General features: G+C 44.9%; 1 protein-coding gene across 1 annotated transcript in view; it reads right to left on the reverse strand.

Moving 5' to 3' along the window:
* Positions 1–472: 472 nt before the first annotated feature.
* Positions 473–21310, reverse strand: part of RREB1 (ras responsive element binding protein 1) — a 75145-nt gene continuing 54307 nt past the window's right edge. Inside the window, 4 exon segments of the mRNA XM_036378862.1 lie at positions 473–2368; positions 4489–5232; positions 18543–20369; positions 20372–21278. Of these exon segments, the coding sequence (XP_036234755.1) occupies positions 1863–2368; positions 4489–5232; positions 18543–20369; positions 20372–21278 (3984 nt within the window). The 3' untranslated portion in view covers positions 473–1862.

Below are 21310 nucleotides of genomic sequence, written 5' to 3' on the forward strand. Positions count from 1 at the left end.
ATATAGATATATATAGATATATATATTATATAATATAGACTGGGTCCGAGGCCCACTTCCTCCATGTCTGGTGAGAGCAGGAAAAGCGATTCTGTGGTGGGAAGGAGGGAGGGTCACAGTGCGGGCTGGGCTGGGCTGGGGGGCTGCAGTGGTGGAATAGCACAGTGAGGCTCCGGCAATGCTATTATGGCTCTGTCTGTCCCAGAGGTCATGACTGAAGGACAATTAACAAACAACAATAACGACAACAACGACAAGAACAACAAAAATGCTGGGCACTCCTAAAAATGCGCAGCTACAGTAGGATACATTTCGTTTAACCCCTTCAATATTGGAGGCTGGAGTGTCTGTCACCTGTTGCCGGCAACAGGAGCCAAATGGAGAAATTCCAGCTGCCAGCATTAAAGGGGTTAAATTACTGATATGAAATTTAGACACACACCTCAAGTCTTCAAGCATCAACCCCAAAATCTCAGGAAGAATTTATTTCTTTTTTTTTATTTTAAATTAATTTTATTTATTTTTAACATGTCGTATATCTGTAGTTTTATCACCAGTAGTATTTTCTTGCTCTTAGAACACGACAGAAGCAAGACGAGGGTAAGGCTCGCATTTCTCTCTTGCTTTCCACTGGAAGACGGGATAACTTTGCTCTGTGAGTGAGTGCCCGTCACCGAGGTGAGGGCAGCGAGGTCACTGCGGCACTGGCGGTGCCCCTCTCCCGGTGCTCCGCTCCCGCAGCCGGGGCTCCACTGCCGCCCGTGCCCACCGCGAGGGAGGGAGGGAGGGAGGGAGGGAAGGAGGGAGATGTGCCCCGCACAGGCACGGTACCTCGCCGGCCTCCACGGGACGCTCCGGTCGGAGGAAGGGGTTCATGTAAAGTACAGTAGAAGAGCTGCAACAACAGGAGGAGGAGGAGGAGGAGGAGCTGGTGAAAGCTGATGAGTCAAGAACACTCCGAGACGGGATCCAAGCTGCGCTACGCATCTCCGTGGGCAAATATTGCCCATTGGCTTCTGCTGACTGCAGAGACAAGCGAACTGATGGATTTATAAAATAATAATAAAATAATAATAATAATAATATACTGAAGCAAATCAAACATATGTAACAGCGGGTGCATAATTTCCATAGGTTACGTTGCTATGTAACTCTTCTCTGTATACACGCTCAGTCCGTGAGGGCCAGAAAAAACCCCTAGGATTTAGAAGACACTTCTAATGCTGAAAAGTGGAAACAAGCATGAGGTTGAAATTAATTTGTGTTTCCTGCTTTTGGCTTGAACCACTTTGAACACCTTCAACTGCCACGTTGTTCGTGCCTGGAACAGGCTTAATGCTCCACCATGTGGCAAATGCAAGAACATCTACTGAGAAAAAAAAACAATAAATCAACGTCTCCTCGGCATCTCCTCTGACTATTTCATATGAAATTCACATCATTTTTCTTCCAGTTATTGGCTATGGTATCCAAGGGCCTCCCACCCCACTGCCCCATTTCCAGCTCAGAGAACAAACACAGCGACTATCACAGATATACAAGAACAAGCTCACGCACACCAATACAAAAGGTAACATTAATGCTTAAATGAAAAAGGGTCCTCTCCAAATAATTCTTTAAAATATTAAAATCATTTTTGAAAAAAATCTATAATACCAAAAGATCTAATAAAGTAGTAAGGCACTCAAATCAGTATATACTGTAGTCTCTTGCATTATTATACTGAAAGGCATATGGCACCACGTCCAGTCTGCCATACTCTTCCCCATAGCTGTAAGGTCGCTCTTCCAAAACCAGACTCCAGAAACCTTGCTCTGCTGGCTTCAGTTTGCCTGCTGAGACGGGTCCAACCTCCAAGCAAGTCATTCCACCCCCAAGAGCTGAGGCGCGCTGTCGGCAGAGGCCAGGATGTGATTCATGGGAGACGGAGCGTTGTGCATCTCCAGCAAGTCTTGGATGAAACCCGAGGGCCTCTCGTGCTCGGAGCTGCCCCGCGGTTCCTGGTCCTTTGCCGCGTGTTTCTGCACGCTCTTGGCGGGCTCGGCGAGGCAGGCGCCGCTCCTCTCCTCTCCGCAGGGGGAGTCCGTGACCGTGCCGGCCAGGGGCTCGCTCCGACTCCCCGCCAGGGACGAGTGGCTACCGACGCCCCCGGCGGAGTCGCACTCGCTTTCGGAGATGGGGTTGGTGCCGCTGTGGCTGGACTCGTTCTCGCTGTCTTCTCCACACCGCGACTGCGTCTCCTCCTTGTCGCTCTCCTTCCCATGGTTTCGGGCATTTTTGACTTTCTGGTGGATGCGCTGGTGACGGACCAGGCTGTGCTTCAGAGTGAAGGTCCGTTCGCAGGTTTGACACTTGTAAGGTCGCTCACCTGGAAGAGAATGACAACACAAAGTCAGCTGTGAGGTCACACATGCACCTCCCTCTTGTTTCAAGCAGCATGAAACACTTTGCACTTTGGAAATTCATAAATTGAACATTTATGCAGATTATTTGCTTCTGTACTAGCAAACTAGCTGATGGAGTGCAAGCAGGAATACAGGTAAATGCCCACGGCACAAATGGAGCATTGAACTGTCTACGAGCTTGGCGAGGCCTGCACTGAGGAGGGAGGAAGGCTGTAAGCACCAGGTGCTCACCAGCATCCTGCCTAATTTAGTCAGCAACTTTTCTGGAAAAAGTTTACAGTCGATCTCTGGAACTCAAAAACCTTTATGAAATCAGCCCACCACGTGGACTCCCAGATGCAGGTCAGCCCCAGACACATGTGGAGAGAGAGAATACTTTCCTCAGCAAGAATTCATTGGAAAACAAAGCAACCACAGCCCCACAGACAAAATTCTCCCAAAATACAAACCACGCACACGGCCCCAAGGTGCTGTCTGCCCTGAAGAAACAAAAGTCCCACCCCAACCTGTCCTCCTTTTCCAAGTGTGCCTCTTAAAGACTTTTCAGTGCTGCAGTTCCATCAAGACACCATCTTGTGCCAATAAGCATCAGACTGAGACACGCAGTAGGCAGGCAGAGGTTTCTTGCACACTTCAGTGTGTCCCAAATGTTCCTCTTCTGAGTAAACAAATCCCAAAACCCTACAGGTATCTTTACTAAACCTCACACATTAAAACTGAAATATAAGGAATGTGCAACCTGACAGTATTTTGTCAATATAGTTGAACAAGTGGGAAGGAGACAAGGAGAAGAGTCAACCCACAGCATTGGTGCAAATTCCTCAGCTGAAAATATGTGTATCTGACAGTAGGGGTAGGCCATAGTTACATTTATGAATTTGAAGAAAGCACTGTGCCAGGTTCCTGTTCCACACCTATTCTATGTTAAAACATCCTTCAAGTGTCAAATAAGAAAGAGAAACAAACAGGAAAAAAACATATTGACAAAGCCCACAATAACCCAGCAGGCAATGAAAACAATTAAAAGAGAGTATGGAAATGTCCATGGGCACACATGGTCCATGGAGGTAAAGCTCAGTACTTTGGATATCAGCATTTTCCTGAAGCTTCTGCACTTGAATGAAAATAGGCTCTAGAAAGGGACCTGTCATGTTTCACTTGTGGCTCAGTGGCAGAAGAAAACAGGTCAGTTTTGCACTCAATAGGTGAATATTTATGTTTTAGAAGGGTTGAAGCTATTCAGGCATTACTCTCTGGTGTAGTTTTCTAAAAATCACTGTAAATTACAACACAAATATTTTGTCAATGGCAAAGATCTTGTCTTCAGCAGAGAGAACCTTCAAAAGACACAAAATGTCAAAATGGACCAGTTTTCCCATGTCAGAGCAGCTTGCTGGCAGGTAAAATACATAATTAATAAGGATGAATGATTAATTCACCTTTGAGCTGGTTCATGGCTTCATCTCATTTGCAAGGCACTGCTGCAATCTGCCTATCACATAAAGCAATCCCACTGCCCAGTCAAGTCACTGGGCAAGTGTTTCACTACCAGTGTTCCACCTTCCCTGCCCAAGTGACCACTGGATCTCTGCCTTGCACCCAAGCAGCAGGTCGCACACATCATCAGCATGTTACCCATATTAGGCTCAGATGATCAGACAAAACCAAACTCTTTCTCTCTCTCTCTCTCTAAACTTTGACTCAGAGGTTAGGTCTCATTGATACAGTTTCTCCACTGCTGGTCAAATATTGGAAGAAGTAAAGCCACACACGCATGGCAAGAAAGGAGTCAGAAGATGCCCAGGGATCTCCACACTTGCCCTAACCTCTGAACTCTGCAAGCAATCATGGGGAAAAGAGTTTGGGAGTTGAAAATAAAGCAGTGGCTGCAATTCTTGCTCCCTCCATAGGCTTTTTATGCAGCATGGGGGACTGGGGCAGAGAAGACACCTTGCAGATACCTTTAGGACTAAAAGCAGTGTCTCCAACCTCAAGTGCCGGCAGCAACCGTGCACCTCCAGAGCAGACACCTCAGTCTGGTGGGACACCTCATGGTCTGTTCTGCCCTCAAGCCTCCTCTTACCTGTATGAGACCGCATATGTCGCGTCAGATCTTGCAGAGACCAGAAACGCTTGTTGCACACAGTACAGACTTTCTTTCTTTTGTCTGCTTTTGCAGTACTCTTAGCCCCATCAGTCTTTGGTTTGTCATCACTGCTCTTCTCAGTGGACTTTCTCTCTGTGCCTTCCCCCTCAGAGATGCTTTCGCTCTCTTCATTCTCCTTTCCTGTTGCCTCAAAGTCCACAGGAGACTCCACTACCTTCAAGTCCAACGGAGACTCTTCCTGCTCAAGACCAGAGTCATGCATCGAGGGAGCTCCTGCATCATCCTGAATGCTTTTGCTTTCATCCTCACTGCTCCTTTCATCCTTTCTGTCCTCACGAATGTGGGCCTTTTTGTGACGGCTAAGAGTGCCAGCAAACTTGAAGGTTTTGCCACAAATGTCACAGGCATGTTTCCTTTCAGTCTGAGAACTGCTGCCTGCACTCTGGTCACTCTCTGCCAGCTTGAAGTCCATTAATTTGCTGGCAAAATTGAGGTCAAGACTTTTGTTACTTACAGAATCTTCCTCAGGGCCCTCTTCATATCCATCCACTTTTTCTTCAGCATCCTCTTCTGCCAGAAGGGAATCGGCTTTCTGCTCCTCCTTGGGGCCGTGCTCACTCTCTGGCAGCTCTGTCATTTCCTCTGACTGCTCCTTCTCCCCACAGCTCAGGTTCAAGGCTTTGTTTCCTGTAGCTAGTGCCTCTGCATCCGCCTGGCTCTCTGCAAGGAAACACAGAGAAACTTTCAGTGGGATTCCCAACTACCAGCAGTGAGTCTGCACAGGGACCCAGGAGCATCGTTTCTGATCAAGCATCCCAACATCTATTTCTCTTGTCTATGACCTAGGCCAGCAACTTACAGCTGAAAAGAGATGAAAATACCACAGAACCCAATTAACAAGATGATACAAACTCTTTCACAAAATGCTTTCTTTTCCAAAACAGACTCACAAACTCAGCAGCTTCCTGCAATAATTTTTAATATAATCACTTTTAACCAGAGAACACAATATGCTGAGACACCAAAGAAGAGCTGAGGTCACTATTACAAATAGACCATTCCAGAGGCACATGGATGTATTACTAATAAACTTGTGTATGAAAAACATGAACACAGACTGAAATAATATGCAACCCACATATTTATCAAACTAATTTTTGTGTAGCAAGAAATGTTTTTCCAAGGAAATGAAAAGGCCTCATGCAACCACCTGGTACAAGTAAATGTGAATACTTAGTGCAGACAGTAACACAAAAGTTAGCTTAAAAAATTGGGTATACACCATGAAAGTGGAAGATGTGTAAGTTTGTCCACACCTGAGTCTTTGATATGTCGCTTGGAATCAAAACATAACAGGCTTTGCTGTTTCACAGTTACCTCACAAGAAGACAAAAATTACCTAAGATGTGGTCCTTAATGGTGTCCTCTGCTTACTTACCTGTCTGCCGCATTAATGTTGCTAAAGATGTAACAAATGTCCAAAAAACTGAAACAGGTAAGGTGCTTAAGGAGAACAGAGGGCTGGAGCTGTTCTCCTTCCAAGCTCCACACAAATAGTGCATTAGTAAATAGGAAATAAGCTGGTCAGGCTCTGGAGGCCAAAGCTGCTGCTGATGTAACTGCATCCCCAGTGCCACTTCCCAGGAATTGTTCCAGGACACGAAGTTCGCAAGTGGTGGTTTCTGAAAGCTGAAACTTTCCTTTAAGTCCTGCACCCCGCCTCCTGCCTATTGACAGCAAGCAGCAAAAGGAGCCCACAACCCAGCCAGCATTTCAACATTCATCTGCAAGAACGATAGCTGCTGAGTAACTCTAGGGATTTAGAAACTCTAGGAGAGCAGTGCAAGCTCTCTGTTTGACACAGTACAACATGTGCTTGTCTCCAAACTGCCCAGATTTTCTATTACAGGCTTTTTCCCTAAGCAAGGAGTAAAAACAGAAGATAAGAAGATGGTTCTCAGGCACATATTAGTTTGAATGTAGCCTTGCAACATGATTTGCACTGGGCCCATCTCCTCTCACTAGTGATAATAAATGGCCACTAAACAAATGTCAAAGTGAAGCAGTGTTTCTGGTGATAGTGAATGATCACTTAATAGTGTGCAATTCTTGGTATGCTTTTTCTTGGGGGAGTTTAAGGGGGAGAAGTGACCTATCACAAAAAGTAATCTCACCTTTTAATCAGAACAGATCTGTTTACACAGACAGTGGATTACACAAAGTTCATTGCTCATCTAATTATCTGCCCGTTAGAACACGCAAGCAAGCCCTAATCTGTGTGTAAGGCCACAGAATGTGAGGATGGGGACGTCTGAAAGCAGACGTGGGCTGCCCTGTCTCATCCCCTGTGAGGTCAGGAAATGCTCCCCTGATGGGATGGATGTGTGTTGGGCTGAAGAAAGGCTGCCAGCACAGCACAGCACAGCACAGCACAGAGGGGGTTCATTAGGGAGAGGGGCAGGAAACCATGTGAGCTCTGTTAGGATGGAGATGAGTGAAGAGCACAAGGAAACCAAGATGGGAAAAAGCTCCTCTTAATCATACCCAGAGGGATGTTCTGTAACTCTTTATTGACCAAACAGAAAACAGTGGATGCAGAGGGAGATTTCTTTCCTGTTTTTCAACATGAAACATCAGAAGCAAGGTGAGTGAGGAGAATGTGCATGGGTGGCACTCAAGGTAAGAGCAAGCCAAAACCATTGTCTCTTAATACAGAAGTTCCAACTTCAACATTCAATGACATACATCATTCATGATTTTCCAATTTTTCCAGAACTTTTTCTTCTTCTGCTTCTAGTATTTGGAAAAATAGATCATTTTTCTTACTCATTCTTCAGTGAATTGTACTTGAATTCTATCTCCTTCTTTCCTCTCCTCTGTGCCCTGGGCCTCTTCCAAGCTGTTATTCTGTTCTTGCACATGTGGCCTACAACTACATTTTCTGGTGCACAAGAGAAAAACACTTCAAGGGATAGGTGGTCCACAGGTAAGTGATGTACTGGCATAGGCAAACAGATGAGGTCTACATAAAGAAAAACAAACACTTAAGTTTAAACAATGTGCCTTCACAAAGGGCAAAGCCCACTCCAGATCCTAGGAACACAAATGTACAGAGGCTTTCTCTCTGAAGCTCCTCTGGGCCAGGCAGCCCTGAAGGAACATTCAAAGCTCAGGTGGTGACATAGCCAGAGATATGCTGACACATGTACATGCTTGGGGGAGCGCTCTTCCTTCTCCCCTGCACAAACCACACCTGCCCTTTTCCTTGTCAAGAAGGAGTTTCACAGGCCCCTTAGGAAACTTCATGCATGTACCTCACGTAAAGCAGCAGTTCCTGACTAGCTGAGCTGCTCTGTGGTTATCTCCAACCTGTGCAGTTGGTTCTGCAGCTGGTGAAAAAGTGAGCTGCTTTGCACAAATCCTGGGTATTGGGGATGGGTGAGAATCAGCCCAGTTCTGCCTCTGATGAACTGGAATAGCAGCAGGGAAGTTGTGAAGGTGTGTGGTAAACACAATGGTTGTGAAGACAATTGGCCAGGTCCAGTGTGAGACTTCTCCTGCAGTGCAAGAAATGGCTGCAAGGGTAGTCTTGCACTGGCAGCTGCTTCATCCACTCCAGCAGAGGTTAGGCCTGGCCTGCACTACTGTTTTCTGCCTTCTTACATGCCCACTGTAGCAACAGAAACCCTGCTGGCCACACAGCTCCAGCAGGCTTCTATCTTACACAAGGAGGAGGATTTTGACTGAGCCTTCAAATCTGGGCAAACATCCCTCCAACAAGACAGAGCTCCTCTCACATGGATAATTCCCATCTCCAGAATTTGGCTGATTTATGTTGCAGAGCAGTCACTCGATTCCAGGCAGTGAAAGAAACAGGATGCACAGGAAAGGCCTGCTGTTTCTTTTGCCCCTCTCCCATTTTTCACTTACTGAGGCTGTAAAATGCTTTCCAGTCCACTTGTTATCCCACAGAATTTACACTTGGTGAATCAAGAGGACAAGAGCAGCGAAATCCACTTCTCAAGGCTTCCACCCACTGCCACTTCTTCAGCAACCATGGGAGCAGCACACGTACACCTTGTCATGTGCAACCAGTGTGTCACTCCCCCAAAATGAAGAGAAGAAGGTGACACTATCTGAAGATCTCAATTCTGACACCAGAGTCAAAAAAGATGTGCGGGATAAGGAAGAAAGAGGAGAAGAGCAGGGAAGTACGGACATAGGGAAGAAGGTGACAAAAAAACCACTGGTAACTCAGCTGCTGCCTCGTCAGCTCCTGGGAAAAAAAAAACTTCTCATGAGATGTATTCATAAGCTAAACCTCAAGGAAGCCATCTGAGAATCCAAAAACTTTTCCACCTGCATGAAAGAAACCACTATATAGATGTAGCCAAAATCATTTTTCCTTCAAACTGTGGAAAGACAAGACTGCTTTGCTGAAGTCTATTTACAAATCAAGTAGCAGTCTTTTGTCAGCCCAGTCAGAAGAATCCACTTCATCTTTTATTGGTGGCAAGAAAGAAGAGGGAACTGCTTTCCTACATATGCAAACCAAATTATGAAGAGGGACACCAAATGTGAAAAATTTCAGATGAAAGAGGAGATACAGATCAATGTGGGGAGCTTGCTGGCATGATTCTTTTTGTACATGGTTTTATTTTTTCCTGGAACTATGGTCAGGAATAGAGAGTAGAGCTTGAGACACTTCAAAGTTAGTAGACAAAACAGGAGGTAATGAAAAACATTTTGGTGCTAAAGCAAGTATTTATTGACAAACATTCCTAACATCCCAAGAGAAGAGTTAGAAAACCCATTAGATAAATAATCCTCAAAATTGGAGTAAACAGACCACTGGAAATGGATATGGTACAAGCAGTTGGCATTATCAGTCAGATGAGCTGATGATTTACTATCTTCCCTACATTAACTGAAATAACCCCAGCTTGTTTTATATTTTACAATAGAGGCAGCCACCACTAGGTGGTAGCAGTTCTAGCAAATTTGGGATTTTTTGGACTCACACACACAATGCTGCTTCTACTTCCACTCGTGAACTGGAGAACATCTTTTAAACCCAGAGAACCCACTTGAAAAATTTTGGGTGTTATCTTCATCCATTTTGATTGTAAACATTCTAAATAATAAAATTCAGCCATCTTCATTACATCACCTGCAACACTCAAGTTAAATATTTAATCATCCCTCACACGGTTGAGAGAGCTTCGACTGTGTCTTCATGCCTTGTGAAATGAAAATATTCAAGCTAGAAAAGGACTATTTACAGTAAATGAAACTGAATATGTCTAGGGAAAAAGAAAAACAATTCTGGGAAAAAAAACACTTTCTGTCTTTAACACACACTATGATTCCCCAGTACCTTTAACAGAGCAGCTGAAGTCATAATGAAAAGTTTTCAGGATTAGCTCTGACTGCACCTACCATGGGGAAATCTGCATTTAAGGTAGCAGGGGCAAAGCCCACACTATGAGCTTATGATGGATTGCACCATTCAGCAGAAAGGCAGTCTGATGTAGAGCTGCCAATACAGCCAGCAGGCTATACATCATCTCCTCAGTACCTTCATACAACAGCTCTAGCACTCAGGCTAACCCCAGCAGCAAATGACTCTTGCTTTACCCTGGGCTCTGGCTCTAGAGCAGCTCTTAAACTTTGCCTGACACTAAAAACACGATTTCAAGCCCTTTGTCCTCTAAGAAATACCCACAAATGTAGTTCAGAGGTACAGACAGCTACAACAGTTTGGAAAAAGTCCCCCACTATACCCAGGGCTCACATGATTTCTGGAGGGATCACAGTGTGCAGATATCTAGAGCAAAGATGAATTCTGCTAAATGCTAATCAGAAAATTCACTGTTGAGTATACTTTGTAAATATTTGTCTAGTTAACACAGAGCAGTTGTGTTCGACCCTCTCACATCAGGGGCAAGTCTCTTTACGAAAGGGATCTTTCCTTATTAAGTTCTCTTTCTCCATTATGTAAGAGATAATCCCTTACCCCATTCCTATCCTACATCTCTGTCAACTGTATTTTATTGCAAGAGGGGAGCATTAAGACAGCCCTAAGGAGACAAAGGCAGGGCTGCTTTAACATGATGAAAGTGGGCAATTAATTAAGCTGCTCCACATTTTCCTTGTATGCCTCTCTGCCGGGACAGCTCTCTGCTCATCTGACTGCTGTGAGCTGGGGGAAATGCCCTCAGTTTGCTTCAGGCACTTTAGACCATTCCCTTCCTCCCCATGTAGCAAAGGTATGAGCAAGCCCCATCACTTACACAGCCTCCTCATCTCTGAATCCTGTTCTAAACCACCATCCTGTTTTGTTTTGGTTTAAAACAAGACCAAAAGAAACCCTCTATAAACTTGTTCCCATTGACACTCTATTGAATTGCACTTCCTGTCTTACACCTCATCCTAAAGCTTTGCTTCATTTATGGCTGACCAAACACCATCCAAGCATCTCCCTTCATTCCCTTTCCTTCTGGCATACAGTGAAATCCAGATGACCACTCACTTCCAAGGACAGCCTTCACAAGGACTCTGCATGTGAGCCCTGAGCATGCTGCTTACCCACCCAAAGAAACCACCTCATTTTAAACTTAGCATGGTTTCAAATTCTTAGTTTACTTCCACAGATTTGGAAATTCCTTTTTCTTGGACAATGGAGGGAGACCACAAGTCCAAAGCTGTTGAATGATTCTGAACTGAGATTAACCACTGCCTGGTGAAGCCAGTTATAAACGCTAAGCTGTGCTATAAAGTGCATGTGGTAACTATAACTGTGTGCACTATTGGAACTGGGCTCCCTCCTCGATGCCTAAAGCTGCTATTTGAAGACACAAAGCACTGACAACAAAGCCAATTTCAACAGCATCTATCCCCAGTGCCTCCCAGAAGATGATGCTAGCTCCACACCTCAGCTCCATCCATGTGCTCCTTTAGGGCTGTTCTGCCAGCCAGATCTGGGAACTGATCTCATGACTACCAGTCCCTCCCCTTGCCCTTTAAATTTTTTTGGGCAGCTGGGTCAGCTACAGCTGCAGGGATGAACAGTTGGGAACAGGTCGAGCCAGTACTGCCAATAAGTGCTTTGTGTTATCCAACCATGGCCCAAGGCCCTGTCTGCCGGGGGCAGGTCGAACCACTCTGACCAGCCCAGCACCGGCTGCTGAGAACATCTACCTTGCACCCAAGTCCTACCCACCCTACGTGCTGCACCAGTGCTCGTCTAGCAGCTTTAGAAATGCTTGCCTCCCCACACCACCAAAGAGCTGAGCTGCTTTAGGACTCCTCTGACTATAAAGAAAGTCTTCAGTTGACTCAAGTAGAACATTTCAGTTTTATTCTGCCAGGAAAATTGTCAGAGGTGAGCACTTTCAGAGCCCTTCCTGCAGACTTTTGTTCTTGGAGGGGATCATGTCATAACACGAGTCTTTCTCTCTCAGGCTGTAGCCATCTGTTGTCTGCATAGGCAGGATGGGCCCACGTGACACTGCAGACACCATGCTACAGCCCTCTGAAGTTACAGGCTGTTAGCATGGTAACGAAGCAACTTAGTCTCTTCATGATAGGCAAGATCAAACCATGTCGTAACAGGTCCCCAGCACGGCAGATTGCAAAGCCAGACTAGTACTGAGACCTGTATTACCACATTTGAATCACTGCAAGGCAACCTGCTGTATTAAAAGAAGCAGAAAGGATGAGAGAGGCTGGCAAGACAGCAGACTTTCCCAAACAAACTGGTGCATGGGGATGTAAGAGAAAAATCCTGTGCACACTCTGTGCAATCTGATCAGCAGCTACCCTGAGGTTGAGAGTAATAACTCATTTGTAATTTTAACTACCCTGACCGGCAGAGCCAACTCCTTGTTGCTTTCAAGTTTGCTACTTCCAACAATTTTCCCATGAAACCAGCTCAAAGTGACACAAAGTGACGCTGTCTGTACTGGAGGTGTGAATAACTTAGAGCAACAGCTCCCTTGTGCAAGCAGTTTTCAGGCAAGGGACATGTACCACCATCTGCTGAGCTTCCTTCTTGCACCCATCCCATTTGGTCAGCACAGAGTGACTGTGCTCACCCTCGGTTTTGTGTCAGCTCCTCCTTTCTGGCTGAACGCCACTCACCTGCCTACAACTGAGCCTAGCATGATCTGACAGCCAACCTCTTTCACTACTGACAAGACAGAGGGGGCAGTATGATGGCAGGCGAGCTTCAGTGCAGATTAACACAAGGTAAAACAATCTAAGCCGTACCTTTGTGATGCTGACTACAGTACTGGCAGGTACATCCAGGCAGGAGGACTCAAAGCCATTGCTGATGTCTCTCCAGGATCACTGACATGGCCTGCAGCAGCAGCCAAATTAAAATCAGACTGCATCAGCAGGCTCAGAAAACAACTGGAAGGACCTGCAGACAGCAGCTCCATAAACAGGTTGTAAGGGGAGTGGGCAGGGATGCATCTCCAAACACGCAACTCTAAGGAAGCAGTTGTGGATGCTGATAGAGCTTTAAGAGCAACAGACCAGAGGAAGTGGCTGTGTCCACATGCTCACACTAAAGAATACATCCTCCTGCTACCAGTGGAGACCAGAGTACCACTGCTCCAATATGGAAGGGCACTTCTCACATTCTTACGCTTTGCTTGCCTGCAGCGTTCAGCCCAACCAAGTACGACTTTGCCTTGGTGTTCTGAACAGCTGGGAAAAATTGTGTGTACCATTGTAAGATCCAACATCCTCTTCCTTAGGCTGGGGGATAAGCACATTTCTTCACAGGTAGCAGCTGGCAACTCCAGGTTTGTGGAAATTCTGCTAGATTTGGTAGAAATGTCACCACCTTTCTGACAGGGGAAGGGCTTCTGGCCTGACGCAAGATAAAATGTATGAATTTATCCTGCTCTGTTATAAGAAACTTCCTTGGTTTTCTTCCTTTGCCTCTGCTATTGCTTGGTGATCAACCACAATATCCTGACTGCAAGCTCCTCAACAGCAGGCTCTCTCTGGAAATGCCTATCACCTATGTGAATTGGACACAATTTCCATCAAAGCCACAGGGCATCTCTCCACTGACTTCAGTGGAATCAAGGCCCATATGTTGAATAAGCAATAAATTATTTTTCTTAGGAGAAAGTTTTTCATGTCTATAGTTCATTTAAATGACTAGAACAGGGGAGGGACTAAGCACAGGAAAAGTTGAAAGAAAAGCCAGGATCATGCAGTGCAATGAGGACAGCAATCCTGCAAGACATCTTTGTGATGAAGAAACAGATTGAGAGGATAGTTACTTGTAAAAGGAGATCAGCTCCTGTCACACCTTCCACCTCACACCCAAAACCCCTGAAAGCACAGGCACACCACCCACCCCCTGCCACAGCCAGCAGCCTCTTTGATACAACATTGTGGGTATCTCTTTCACTTTCATCTTCTGAAAGTTGGCTCTGTTCTAGTTAACATCTCAACCCGTACCAGGGACTCCCTGCATCTCACAGACATCTCAGGAGCTGCTTCTTTCTCTTCATTTTCTTCCAGTGTCAACACAACTTTTTAGATGCATCACGGTACTGCTTTTTTGTAGGCTTTCAAGTCACTCTTTCCTTTTAGATGCCTGCTAATTCACCCATAAATTTATGGCTACAAATATCACTGTTTTTTGCACTTCTATCTGGCTTCATTCACAATGCAAATACAAAACTTCAAAGTCAAGGAGAAATCCTTTTGCTTCACGGTAGCCCAATTCCTTTCCACATTTCTTTTCAAGCATGCAATGACAGGATTAGCTAAGGATTAATTACTTGAAACTCAACCTGCATCTCAGGTCACAATTTTCTCATATTTTCAGTGCTTAAAATCTTTGTATCAATCAAATATTTGTCATACAAACCAATATTTGCAACAGATAAAATATACTTCTTTCCACACAGATGTCCTAGCTGGGGGTCTCAAAACCCAAACAAAAATTCCACTTACTGTGCAAACTCCAATCCTCCCACCTGAAGTTGCAGTGCTTTCCAAAAATGTCACCTTTAAAGGCACAAAACCAGAATTTTCAGGAAAAGCAGTTTTCTCTGCCTTCTGTATTTGTCCCTTAAAGGCAACTGCTCTTCTGATAAAATACATTTACTCACTGGAAGGTAACCTAAAAAGTCAATGTGATTTGATTTTTTTATTAAATTTTTCCATACAAATAGTCATGGCCTGTAATAAAATACATCTGTGCCTAAATATTGACTTGGGACTGACTGTAAATTTTGTTTAGCAGCACAGCAGGACTAGCCTAGTCTGCCTACATTTCATAGTAGCCAACTCTTTGAAGAATGTTTTTTTCAGTATAAAGGGTCACCTGAATAATAAAAGCCTATAAGATCAGTCCTCAAGGTATCTCCTGCCACTGCTAGCAGAAACATGTTATTCACCATGGTAATTACAAATGTTGCAAAATAAAGATGTTTACAATTTTACTTTGATTTAAATCATAAAAGCAAAGATTAAAACTGCCTCAAAGTCCTTTTTTTGGTGACTTGTGACCGCCAATCAATAGGAAACACTGAAGTTCATGGGCTAGATGTAAGAGTTTTCTATTTATTTATTCCGTTATTTTGTTTATAGATATTCCTTTGTATGGTTTGTTCCTGTTGTTGCAGCAAAACAAAACAAAATCAAAAAACCTCCTCTGCCATTAAATCTCGCTTTTTACAAAATTTAATCTTGGGCCAAATAAGATCTGCCAGTAACCCTCTGAAAATATTCTCAAGTGATTCTTTGCAAACAGATTAGGTTATCTATAACAAACTGGTGGTTAAAAACAACCATTACTGTAATTTTATACCGTACCTAGTCTGATCTGCATCCTATAAAAAGGAGCAAAAGCCAACTGCATCACCTGCAGGGCACATCTTAGTCACAATTCTGAGAATTAAAAAAAAAAAAAAAAAAAAAAGCAGCAAACTGTGTTGAACATAGGAAAGTAAATTATACATTAAAGACATCAAAAGAAAGAAAGTATTAAAAGCAAGTGCTCGAGCATGTTCAAACAAAACACAGCTACTGCATTAGGCACTGTATAAAACCAAGCTATGCCAAATTCCCAGTGTCCCACTTGTGAGCTCACCATTAAAATAAAAAGCCACTGAGGAAGGTGTATGCTTCTTCATGGAAATGTTTATGAATTAAAAAAAAAAACAAAACACCAAACACACAGTGGTGTTGAGGCAAGGTTCAGCAGGGCAAAAGCTTCCCTGAGAGACACTTCTGGTTGCATGAGGGATGTGGGTCACTGGTAGCATGTGCATTTTTGCACTTTCACAAAGGAGAAATAGGATCTTGACACCACATGGAAGGTGGCCTCTGTGTTGAAATTTTATTGAACATGAATGACAGACTTGCAAAAACGTTCTTACATCTGTATGGATACAGCAGTTCAAAACTCATAATATACAGATAGCACTTAAATGCTCAGAATGATACACCTTTTCCCCATCCTAACTTAGACCACTTACATGAATTACCTCCATAACAACTTTTCTCCAAACTGACACAGAAGAGCTAGGTCCTGCTTTTTAGATCAAACAACTGCTTTGGGGTTAGGTTTTTTTTTTGTAGCAGTGTTAAATAGTCAGCTTGCCTGCTGTGATTGCCTATGGATTACATATCCAACATATGCAGTTTGGAAGCAGATCACTGGGAATTTCATCTATTCCATTCACGTTAACCTGTTCATCCTTTCTCTACCCAGGTCAGGGAGCAGCCATCAAACACAGACAATAATAAAGTTCTCTTTTTCTCTTTACAAAGATTAGCTAATAGATTTTTTTCTTAACTAATTTTAAAAAACAGAGCTATCTGACAAGTCACAAGCTATCTGCCTGTGCAATAGGTGGGGATAGGAACACTGCGCTGTACTACAACACTGTCAATTTCTCCACAAGAAAACCAGTTTGCCCATCCAGAAGATACAGCCAACAAACTGCTGCACCTATCACAGAGCTGCCAAACTCCCTGCATGCTACCAACACCTGACACCCACCACAAAAACACAGGGCTTGCTCCACCTGAATGCAATCCTCAGGCCTGCTTTGGCACCACCTCCCTGGCCAAAATTTCCTCCACCTTCCCAGCTTAGCTTTCCCCCTCCCCTCCAGCAGGCCCCATGGACACTGCTGCCACAGGGGAGCTGATGGAAACTACCAGTTTAGAAAGAAAACACTCATGCATCTGAAGGCAGATGCCCCAAGGCCAGCCAAAACTTGGTGTGGGGTGGTCCTCCAGCAATAAGTCTCTCTCAACACCGAGATGATGATTAGAAAAGAGCTCAGTATTATCAGTGCCAGATATTCCAGATCGCTGCTGGAATGTGCATTACTGCCACTGCTGTAGTATCACCAAAATTCTGTATCTGTGGTGAGGATTTAGTCCTGTTATAGCCACAGTTGCTTGCTCTCCTCGTGGGGATTCTAGCACAGGCTTTCTAAAAGGACAGTTCCCCCTTCCAAGCCTGGTGGTTGTAAGGGAGACAAGTTTTACCAGTATAATTCATGGCTGAGTGAATTTTCCTGTCTTCATTAAGGGTTTACACCAGTGCTGCTACCTTGGAAGTCTGCCATCAATAAGCAGGTCAAACCTCTTAGTCTGGGAAAAGCTTCTCCATTGTCTTCTGTCGCATGGACAGTTCTTCAGTAACTATGTATTTTTTTTGGAGACCAGGGTGTTGGAAAACAATTGAGATATGAGTAAAGCGGTCTCCTTCACCACAAAGTAAACTGTATGCTTAATAAGATGAAATAATTTGGTCTCTGTGGACCAGAAAACAATAGCCTCACTGTTGCACTGATATCTTTCAAGTTATGTCCTTGTGTCACCCAAAGCAAACTGTAATAGGGACTGCTCCACAGCTCAGATTCCCTTTAAACCCCTTAGCTAACCTCTTTTACCTCTTCAGGTTTCCCTCTTTACCACAGTCATTTCAGGAAACCTCATTTTCTTTAAAAAAAAAAAAGCAGCAAAAAAAGTGCTAACTTTTATAAGGCCATACTCAAATCCCCTATGTTTCTTATAAACATCCCTAATTTTTATTCTTTATGCCAGGAGCTGAGATGCATAATGAAGTAAATAATATCAACAACTGTGACTGACTTTGAGGGGCACAACAGCAAGTAGAGCTTTGCCCTCTCCCTCCAGAGCAGGATGAGAATCTACTAATTACTTTATTGCAGTGTGGGTGGAAGAATGAGGGAACTTCAAATCAGCACAGCATTCAATGCAGTATTTCCTTTATAGTGAAGAACAAAAAATAACCCCAGACCTAGAATAAATCTCCCTACCCAATTCCTCCTTTTGTTTACACCAGGTCTGAGGTTACTTACACAGCAGCACAATGCTAGAGATTCCATACACATCTCCACACCTTAGGGCATGTGCCCACCTTTAGTTGTCTATCTCTGAGGAGAAACTTTTCCTAGAGGCAGGCTATTATGTAATGCTCAGGGATGAGCAGTTTCTCACATCTTCCTTTGATCTGTTAAATAAAAGCCACCACAAGGAAAAAAAAATGCTAAGCACTATATGATTTTATTTTCCTGCCACAGTTCTACACTTATTGTCTCTCATTTTTAGAGATCTTTTTTATCATTACTGATGCCAACAAACAGCCATCAGAAGCAGAAAAATAAACCACGTAAGGCACAATTAAATACTCAACATGCTCCCCTTCAAGACAAGAAAATAATAACAAAACAACTGAAACCTGAGCCTCTTTCCAGCTACACTAAATTATGCCACTGAAATCAAATGCTTATTAATGGTTTTATTTACCCTCTGATACTCAAAGACATGGAGATTATTCCATTTCTGAAAAATCTACCACCACCACTGTGCAACAGCAACAGCTAGGGATTAGCAAAATAATAAAGGAAAATACAATTCAGACATCAGAGAAAGGAAGATTCCTCCACGGAGAGGCCCTTCATGGGGAACAACCTCAGGAGCTACAACCTACTGTGAGCACAGAGCACTCTTACCTGTGTGACTGAGCATGTGCCGCTGCAGGGCACTCGCCCATGGAAAGACTTGAGGACAGTAAGGACAGGGGATATTTTGCAGGCAGTCTGAGTAAGCATTCCTCTTCCCTCTCAGCAGCTTATCCTTGGCAGTTTCCTTCTCATCCTCACTTGTTCCATTTCTGCCAGTTTCTTCCTTGAAATTGTCAGTGGACTGCAGAAATGGGCTAAATTTGTTAGTGTCTGTGGTAGCCAGCATCTTCTCTATGCTAGCAAATTCCCCACTTGACTCCAGATCCACACTACTGATAAGTTTGGGCTTATTTTTCGTTCCTTTCTTTCTACCTCTTTTCTTAGTCAACCCAGCATCAGCAACGGGAGACTGCTCTGGATCACAAGCCTGAGACAGGTCACTGGGCAGGCTGGAGTCTTTCTGAATGGTGCTCACGATTGTCACTTTAGCTTTGGCATTCCCTGATTTGTCACACCCAGCGGAGCTGCTCACTGCCTTGGGACTGGCGTCTGCAGCCTCCGTTTTCAGCAAAGTGGGAGCAGAAGACACAGATGAAATGATCTGTGCAATGGAAGCCAATGGTGGCAGCTCTTTAGTTACTGAAGGCTTTGGCAAGAGAGGTGGTGGTGGTTTAGGCCTCAGGGGTCTCAGCAAGGCAGCATTGCCAGGGAGAGCTGGGGAAATGATCGGGACAGTCAAATGCAACGAACCTTTCAGTGGCTGGGGATGTCTGACACCCCGGTTTGTTTCTGAGCTCCCATTGGCACCAAAAACCAAAGGACACTGCAGACAGTTATAGGCTTTATCACTGTTCCCAGAAGCAGCCAGCTCTTGATTCCTGGCTTCACAGGGGACATCATCTTTATCCTTCTTCAGGATTTTGGGGATGGACAGGTCAATAGGCTCCATGGAACAGTCATAAAGGGACAGAGATGAACCAAACAGGTTCTCCTGCTTCACCTGCACAGCACTCAGGCTTTTGCTCTTCTGAGAGAAATCCAATGGCTCATCAAAATCCATGGGGAAGTTGCCCACAGGTTCACGTTTGATGGAAACGTGAGATGATGTTCCCAGCAAGAAGCCGTTCTGTGGCTCCAGGAAAGGCGTCATGGGCTTGTGGTCCATATAAGTGCTGTCCTCCAATAAAGAAGGGTCTGTCTGGCTTTCCTGGGCACTGCAGTCCACCATTAAGATGTAATTCTCGATCTCCTTTTCCTGCACATGCAAGTGCTGCTTGAGGATGTGGTGAATGCAATTCCTCTTGGCCGAAAAGGCCGTGCCACACTCCTTGCACTCGAACGGCTTCTTCTTCTGGCAGCCGCTGTGCGTCCTCATGTGAATGCGGAGGGCCCGGTAGTGCTTCAGGTCCTCTCCACACAGCTTGCACACCGTGTCTGGCGAGCAGAAGGCATCCACCATCTCTGCAGCATTGCTGGTGACATATTCAATGTTCTTCTCGATATCCTTCCTGGTTGTTTTGAGGTGCTTCTTTCGCAGGTGCCTCTCACAATTGGCTTTCACTGTGAAGGGGTAGTGGCAGATTTTACAGATGTAAGGCCTCTCCCCGCTGTGCGTCCGCAGGTGCCGGATCAGCGCTGCCTTGTCAGCCGCGATGTAGTCACAGATGTTGCACTGATATGGGGAAATACCTAAGTGAGAACGGATGTGAGCTCTCAGGACACCAGAGAAGGCAAACACCTGGTCACAGAAACGGCAGGGGTACAAAACTTTCCTCATGGTTGGGGTCTTCTTGTTCGCTGCCCCTGCAATGATGGCTTTGAGTTCTCCTTCTGTGACTTCTTGTTTGATCTTGGCTTCCATACTTAGAGGCAGAGAGCTTCAATGATGCTGTCCTGCTCCAGCTGTGTCTTCATTTCGTGCTGAGTTAACGGCTCTACTTTGGGTTGGAGGAGCAACTGTGAGGAAGGACTTGATTTGGCTCCTGGCTGGGGTAGATGAGAATTAGAGGCAGATTCCACTGAGTTCTTGATCAGCCTCAGAGGGGGAGGTGGGAGGCTTGGGCTGATGCAGCCAGGGGAGGCTTGCTGGGCACTGATAAGAGGAGGAGGTGTAGAGGTTGCGACAACTGTTCGGGGCGTTACCAAAGGCTTTGGCTTCAGTGGTGGCATATGCTTGAAAATAGACTGCACGGGGACAGAAGGTGCCTTAGAAAGTGGAGGAAGACTGATTTGAGGAGGAGCAGAAGAAGCCATCTTCAAGATCTGCTGAATATCTGCCAGCTCAATGGCAGACTCATTGGAGATGGGTTTCACCACAATACTGCTGTCAGGCTGGATAATAAAACCCTTCTGGAAAGGCTGCAGTGAGAGAAGCTTTATGTTTTCTTTTGTAGGGGGAAGGACTGAAAATGACCCTCCCATGGAGGCAGCTTCCAGAGGAGAGAGGCTGAGCAGACTAGTGCTGCCAGGTTCCTGAGGTAGGTTACTCTTCAGAGCTCTGAGCCGCATTTCTTGGACCTCGTCTTGTGTATTGTCCTCCTGCTTGACAGGCTTGATGTCTTTGGTGTACTGTAGGCCCAAGGATGCCATGAAGACTTTCTGGTCTGGGCTCTCACCGGGTGGGGTTGTGGACTGTGGCTTGTGCTTGTCTTTTCCCTGATCCACCACGTGAGTTTCTGTGTGCAGTTTGAGTGCCGAAAGCATGGGGAATGCCTTGTTACACATCTCGCAAATGAATCGATGGAAGTCACTGATGCACCTTCGCAAATTTGTTTCACACCAGACCTGCAAGACATGCAAAAATATTTAGAGTAGGA

Source organism: Molothrus ater, chromosome 1, assembly GCF_012460135.2.
Source record: "Molothrus ater isolate BHLD 08-10-18 breed brown headed cowbird chromosome 1, BPBGC_Mater_1.1, whole genome shotgun sequence".
Taxonomy (NCBI): domain Eukaryota; kingdom Metazoa; phylum Chordata; class Aves; order Passeriformes; family Icteridae; genus Molothrus; species Molothrus ater.